We start from the raw sequence: 7536 nt of genomic DNA on the forward strand, positions 1-7536 counted from the left end.
CGGTGGGGGTCGGTGACACGGTGGGCAAGTGACGTAACCGGTGTTTTAGCTTAATACTGGTATCACCGTCAGCACCGTCTATCGCGGCAAGCCTACTGTGCTGTCAAGTTAGCAATGCTGGAACTGATGTTTTATGTGTGTGTGTGTGTGCGCGCACGCCGGCGCGATCACTTCAACTGTTTCCTTATTCCAGCAGAATCAACTTTAAACACTTATTGTCTTAATAATGCATAACTGTATAAAAGGTCTGCTTTTATTTGTGTACACTCACAATGAAAACAAAACATTGTGCTTTTGTAAAATAAAGAAAACAAATAGGATGTTGCTTTCTGCCATCTGAGTTTCCTTTCTGTAAACAAATAAAGCCATTCACAAAAATGAACTGAAACTCAGCGTATATAGGCTACGTTACGTGTCGCACTGTTCTTTTTCCCCTTGCTTATCTGTAAACTAAATCAAATATATTTCAAGAATTTATTCCTTGTATGTATATGTGTACTGCAGATTATATATATTTAATATAATGTAATGATATTTAGTATTTTCACAACTAGGTAGATTTTTTTTTAAAGTTTGTACTACTGTCGGTTCAAAATAAATGAAAAGAAACCGAGCATAGTAGATTAGTTTTTTCCCCCCCATTGTACCGAAATCGTATCAAACCGGGACCCCCGAACCGAGGTATGTACCGAACCGTGACATCTGGGTACCGTTCCACCCCTAATAACAAGCAATAGGATACAATCTAGTCCAAACCATTCTTTAATTCAAGCTTAATTCAAAACTGGTTAATGTTCGCAATGAGAGAGTGAACTGCAGTGGTGTGCCTCAAGTGTCTTAAAGTGTCTCACTTTTATTGAGGCTCCAGCGTAGTGTGCCAGCTCTTTAATGTGTTGCCCTTTTTTCCCGATGAGAGCTCCTACTGCTGGAGTGGGGATGAAGAGGTACACCACTTCCTGTTCAGCAGTCTGAAACACACACAGACAGCCTTGACTCCTGCTAGTCAAGTTCAGACAGACAGCCTTGACTCCTGCTAGTCAAGTTCAGACAGACAGACAGACAGATAGACAGATAGACAGATAGATAGATAGATAGATAGATAGATAGAGTGCTTTTTACAATACAGATTGCTTCAGCAACTTTACAGTACACCATGATCTTCACAAAATTTGATACAGATTCTGTTTCAACAATAAAGCGGCTGCAACATTTTCCCGGTAAATTAAATGATAAAATCCTGTATTGTTTATTTTTAAATTATGATACCTAATGCATTAACTAAGATTGACAGTGACACACTGAATCTTTGAATCAAAGTTAATTTATAATTCGTAACTTTTTCCATTTTAAAGTTCATTATTTGCATATAATGAAATATATATAAATTAAAGGGTCATGAACGGTCAAGGGGGCACTGCAGTTTTTAAAATATTATTTAATAATGTTTCCTGAGGTGCATCTATAATCTTAGTATATTTTTCATCAAGAATTTGTATTTATGGTAATTTTCTGCCCTGGATAGATGGGTAGGAAAGAATAAGTCATAAGAATAGTTCATATTTTAAAGTGGGGAGTTTTATGCTTTAAACCTTGCATTTAAAACTTATGTTTTTTTGTTGTTGTTAAACAACCTCTTATATGTCTAAATTAAAAAAAACATTTTGATTCTCCATTTCTTCTCTTTATTAATATCATTCAATGATTCTGGCAATACGCCATGTGTCAACAGGTTTATGCGAAATACATGCAGAAAAATATCATGTATTATTAAAAACCACATTTACAACATTTATATGATTTTTTAACATTTCAGTTTTATTCTACATGACTAATTTCAAATTCGAATTATTGTTCTGCATCTGTTTGATACCACAATTCAAAATCATGAACTTTATTATCATTTAAAAGACATTTTTAATATCCTGAAGTTCTGAAAGGCTCAGAACTCTGCAACCTAAAAAAGGGGCAGATGAATGTGCTACAAAATTATTTATAATACATGTAACTGAAAAGGTTCTTATGAGCTTAAGATTGTCATGACATAACAGTAGTGTTCAGATTTATGGAAAATTATTATGAGAGATGTATACTGACATACACATATAATAACAAGTACTCACTGCTTGCTGAAGAGATAATGCTCCAGAGGAGGGAACCCCATACAGACCACCCAATACTGATGGGGGGCCCTGCAGTGGCAAACATACACATGGAGGATGTGGTGAGACTAATGTAACCCAACATTTTAAAGCAAACAGATGGCTATTTAAGAGATAAAACGCACTAAGATGAAAGGACAACTATCTATCACACTCCCTTTACAGATCACACATTCTTTTCTCAAATCATTGACAGCTTAAAGGGGTCATATGATGCGATTTCAATTTTTCCTTTCTCTTTGAAGTGTTACAAGCTCTTGGTGCATAAAGAAGGTCTGTACAGCTGCAAAGACTAAAGTCTCAAATCCAAAGAGATATTCTTTATAAACGTTAAGAGTCAGCCACGCCTACCTAAAACGGCTCGTTCTAACACGCCCCCACATGTCTACGTCACTATCTGGGAACATTTGCATAACAACCGCCCAAATGTTCACACAAAGAAAGAAGGCGTAACTTTTATTCTCGCTGTAGTATTGTTGTTACCGCCGCCACCATGTAGTGAAGGCACTGTGTGCTTCGTTGTGAAAGCGAAACTACTTTGTTTGGCCTTCCAAAAGAGGACAATATCACTTCGTCATGCCTGGAGCTGATCCGTGCTGGTCGCTGAGGAAATACTTCAACTTCGCGCTGTCGATCGCTGGATCGGCTTTCACCGTGGACGAAGCAGAGTCCAGCCCGGGGTCGTCACATGTGGTTGCCGCAGGCATCACAATATGGTAAGGGATGTAACATTTCCGTCACACACTTGAGGAATTCGGCCAATCACAACACACTGGATAGCTGGCCAATCAGAGCACACCTCGCTTTTCAGACCAACGAGCTTTGTAAAAATCGACACGTTTCAGAAAGGCGGGGCATAGAGGAGAAACAATGTACAGTATGTGTTATTTGAACCTTAAACCGCATAAACATTTCAACACCAAATACACGAAATAATGTTCTTTTTAGCAGCATCATATGACCCCTTTAAAGTCCTGATATACACATGCACATCCTGATGCTCACCAGCAGGGGGCTGTAGTTGGCTGGGGCGGACAGAGATCCATGCAGACCAGAGGCTGGAGGGAGAACAGACAAGCCAGAGGAGAAGATCCCCAACGCGCTCAGGTTTAGACCTGGCATCATGTTAGTCTGCTGCTGAAACCAGAGATGGAGAAGGATGTGAATCTGAGAGTACAAGTGAGACTTTATGCAAAGCGTGGAATGAACCAGTCTTGTTCAATTTCACAGGTTTATGTTAGTCAAACAGTTACTGAATAAGCAAATTAAATGGATTAAACGAATGCAGTTCTACTGAGTTAATGCCAATTCACATCCACACTCTGCCTGATAATCACTGTCTGTCCAAGCAAAACAAGTTCTGCTTTACTAAGATTAAAGAAACAGGATTAAAGCCACTGTTAAACCCAAACACTGTGTGAGAACAGTTAAAGGATATGTTTGGTGTTTGTCAGTCCATATTACATTGTTCTCTGCAATATTCAGATTCAGATCAATTGTGAGTATATAAGTCTACTGATGGACAATTCTATATTTACATTGACTGCTTTATCTACATGTCACAGTATCATGACGCGAGCATGCAGCGGCGCTGACCCACACGCTCGCGTCATGATACTGTCGTGAACGCACGTCCACAAGTGTGGAAAACACTCACTTGTACTTTTCTGGACCTTGAACGTGGTAGTTACCCTTGCTGTCTATGGGAGGGTCAGAGAGCCCTCAGATTTAATCAAAAATATCTTAAATTGTGTTCCGAAGATGAACGAAGGTCTTGCGGGTTTGGAACAACACGAGGGTGAGTAATTAATGACAGAATTTTCATTTTTGGGTGAACTAACCGTTTAAAACTGGCTCCTGATTTACCAAAGTTTTAGAATGTGTCACAATACACAAACGAAAGGGGACTCTTTGGGTGGTTGTTTGACTACATTCGATTGCAGGAGAAGTTTGGAGGATAAAAAAGGTATTTTTCTACAACCAATGAACTTTTATAATTACACATTTTTAAAATAAAATACCCAATCCTTCTAAAAATACAGGTTTAAAGTTCTATAAACACAGGCTTTTACTTTTGACAGCAACTCCCACATAACTGCACAGAGATCAGTTAAGGTCAGGTCAGTTTCAAAAGATCAAAACATGCAAACAGTTTGGAGCACATGTCCTTGTACATTCATAATTCTCCACTTTTTATCTTTAAATAGGGCTGTCAATAGATAAAATAATTAATGGTGATGCAAATTTTGAAGTGATATTTCAGCTTTCAGCTTTAATAATGATAAATTCTTCTGTTAAAAGTCCCATCTGGATTCAATTTGCAAGTAAAGGTTAAAGGCTTCCTTCATCATTTACAAACAAACAAGAGTATTGTTGTAGGATTAGTGTGTTTAAGAAGATAAAATAATACTGGCCCTATATAATTTATTATACGACACTTTTCACAACCCCTGATGTTTCAAAGTGACTTCACATAAAACTGTTCCTATCTCTATAAACAAACTACCATCCATCCACCAATAAACCTCAAAAGCTATGATTTACTCACATTAAGTGAAGACACATCATTCTCATGGGCTTCTCTAAGTTTCTTCATGATCTCCACTTCTGCATTACAGCACTCCTCCACCACTCCCCTCACCGTGATGGTACGTTCCTGGTTATATATAGTTAGGTCTTGTAATCTACAAAAAAAAATTTTTTTAAAAATGAAGAAAATAAGCATTGTCACTTCAGATGAACAATCAATACATACACAATAGGGCTGTGCGATATGCGATAATTAAATAATGCGATATTCAATATGCGATACGATAATGTGCCACATGCTCAGATGAAACAGTTTTACTCAGCTGTTGCGGAGTCAGTTCAGTGAACTTCTATAACTATCTTGTGTCATATATATATGGTTATTTGTATGTATGTATGTATTAAGAGCTCCTGTAAAACCACAAATTCCTTGTGTTTGCGCACACTTAAGTGGTGAATAAAGCTCATTCTGATTCTAATATAACTAGCATACATGTTCCACTTTTTGTGAGAAGAAAGCACCCCTACAACAACTTCTGAAAGTGAACAGTAGTGTTTTACTCTAGCATTACATAAAAATGTCATTTTAACATTTAACATTTACTCTATGAATTCAATTTGCACTGATTCTTACTTAAGCTACAAAAGTTATTTAGGTAAGAGCAGTGAGTGATTTTCTCTTTGTCTTTTGTTCATGGCCCCAAATATTGCAAGCTGTAGCGATACGCATATTGCGATATGTACATTTGCGATATTTCAATAATTTCGATATATTGTACAGCCCTAATACACAATTATACCACCGTTTCATCACTGGGTCCTATCCTATGAGACATTGTTTAATCTTTAATTGATCTCATCAGTTCAAGATGATCAATACAGAGCAAACTTACGAAGAAATAGTGATCTTGGTCCCAGTATCTTGCTCTATCTTCTTCAGGTTCCTGCCCTCCTTCCCTATGAGTCTCCCAACAAGGCTATTGTGGGCCAAGATCTTCAGAGGAACCTCTTCAACACTGATTCAGAGACAGAGCACACAATATTATTTTCATTTTTTATTTCTTTTTTATAATAGATCTGAGAACAACATGAGGTTATTTGCTTATTTACACAGTTTTAAATTATTTGTCTTAAAAGAATCAATCCTAAAGCAAATGAAGCATGTAAAACTTTAATGTGCCCTACAATCTGAAGGGATACTGACATCTTGGTGTCATTGGCCTCTTTTTCCATTATTTCCAGGATCATCCTGCAGGCTTGTGAACAGCCCTCTTTAGATGAGTGGATAGTGATGGCCTTCTCAGTTGCTCCTGCATTCTCCTTACGATGGATATCTACCCTGAGACAGAGCAAAGGATGACCTTTATCACATTTTTTAATTTAACTGTCACGTGGATAGAGCAAAATGGATATTGAGAATAGGTTATGATCTCAGAATGACTATGCAATGTTAGTGATTAGAGGTGCTCAATATATTGTAAGCCAATATATTATTTAGCTTCATTGCCAAAAACTAAAACAAAAAAAAAGTATATTTTGCAATTTGAAAAAAAATTTCTTTAATAAAATAAATGAAATAAGTATACCTGATATATATATATATATATATCATTTGTATTTCTAAAATGTACTAAAATAACTAAAACACATAAAATTTAAAGGGGTCATATGATGCGATTCAAATTTAAAACCTTGGCTTTTTGACGCGATCGACCCGCGTTCGATCCCGCCATTTGCCAAACTTTTTTTTTCTCCCTTTTCAAATCTCGTATCGCATCGTAAAGGCATTTATTTTCAAGAAAAATTAAGGAAATAATCAAAAAGTTGAAAATAAAGTATCGGGTAGGGTTAGGGTAGGTGTAGGGAGGGCTTTATTGTACCAATATGGTGGCATCCATTTAATAATTAAAATTAAAATGATAATTTACACTAAATATGTTATTATTGCATACTGTTTTATAATGTACATTGAGAATAGGTTATGATCTCAGAAATAAGAATGACTATGCAATGTTAGTGACTAGAGGTGCTCAATATATTGTAAGCCAATATATTATTTAGTTTCATTGCCAAAAACTAAAACAATAAAAAAGTATATTTTGCAATTTGAAAAAAAATTTCTTTAATAAAATAAATGAAATAAGTATACCTGATATATATATATATATATCATTTGTATTTCTAAAATGTACTAAAATAACTAAAACACATAAAATTTAAAGGGGTCATATGATGCGATTCAAATTTAAAACCTTGGCTTTTTGACGCGATCGACCCGCGTTCGATCCCGCCATTTGCCAAACTTTTTTTTTCTCCCTTTTCAAATCTCGTATCGCATCGTAAAGGCATTTATTTTCAAGAAAAATTAAGGAAATAATCAAAAAGTTGAAAATAAAGTATCGGGTAGGGTTAGGGTAGGTGTAGGGAGGGCTTTATTGTACCAATATGGTGGCATCCATTTAATAATTAAAATTAAAATGATAATTTACACTAAATATGTTATTATTGCATACTGTTTTATAATGTACCACAATACTGAAGTGCAGATAATTGCCACTATTTGCAACAAGTAGTATACTTGATAGTAGAAATCCTGCTATTTTAACATAGTGTAACTAGGTATTTTCACGTAGTGTAAATAGAATCCATTGCTAATACGAGATTTGAAAAGGGAGGGGAAAAAAAAGTTTCGCAAAAGGCGGGATCGAACCCAGGTCGATCGCGTCAAAAAGCCAAGGTCACGCACCTATCCATCTGCGCCACTGGAGTTGATGATTTACAACTTTTAACTAAATGTGAATAGACACCCCGTATTTTTTATTCCATAGTAAGGGCAATTCATACAATA

At 36.1% G+C, this 7536-nt stretch overlaps 1 protein-coding gene across 1 annotated transcript in view; it reads right to left on the minus strand.

Annotated features, from left to right (window-relative positions):
- The window catches only part of LOC107573191 (insulin-like growth factor 2 mRNA-binding protein 2), a gene marked incomplete at its 3' end in the record, with an annotated part of 58713 nt that overhangs the window by 3783 nt on the left and 47394 nt on the right, over nt 1-7536 (minus strand). The window contains exons 4-9 of the mRNA XM_016259639.1: nt 5893-6027; nt 5582-5704; nt 4708-4843; nt 3165-3296; nt 2121-2189; nt 852-968 (exon numbers count right to left, since the gene is read on the minus strand). Of these exons, the coding sequence (XP_016115125.1) occupies nt 852-968; nt 2121-2189; nt 3165-3296; nt 4708-4843; nt 5582-5704; nt 5893-6027 (712 nt within the window). The remainder of the gene's footprint in view (nt 1-851; nt 969-2120; nt 2190-3164; nt 3297-4707; nt 4844-5581; nt 5705-5892; nt 6028-7536) is intronic.

The sequence above is a fragment of the Sinocyclocheilus grahami genome, unplaced genomic scaffold, assembly GCF_001515645.1.
Source record: "Sinocyclocheilus grahami isolate Dianchi unplaced genomic scaffold, SAMN03320097.WGS_v1.1 scaffold1888.1, whole genome shotgun sequence".
NCBI classification, from domain to species: domain Eukaryota; kingdom Metazoa; phylum Chordata; class Actinopteri; order Cypriniformes; family Cyprinidae; genus Sinocyclocheilus; species Sinocyclocheilus grahami.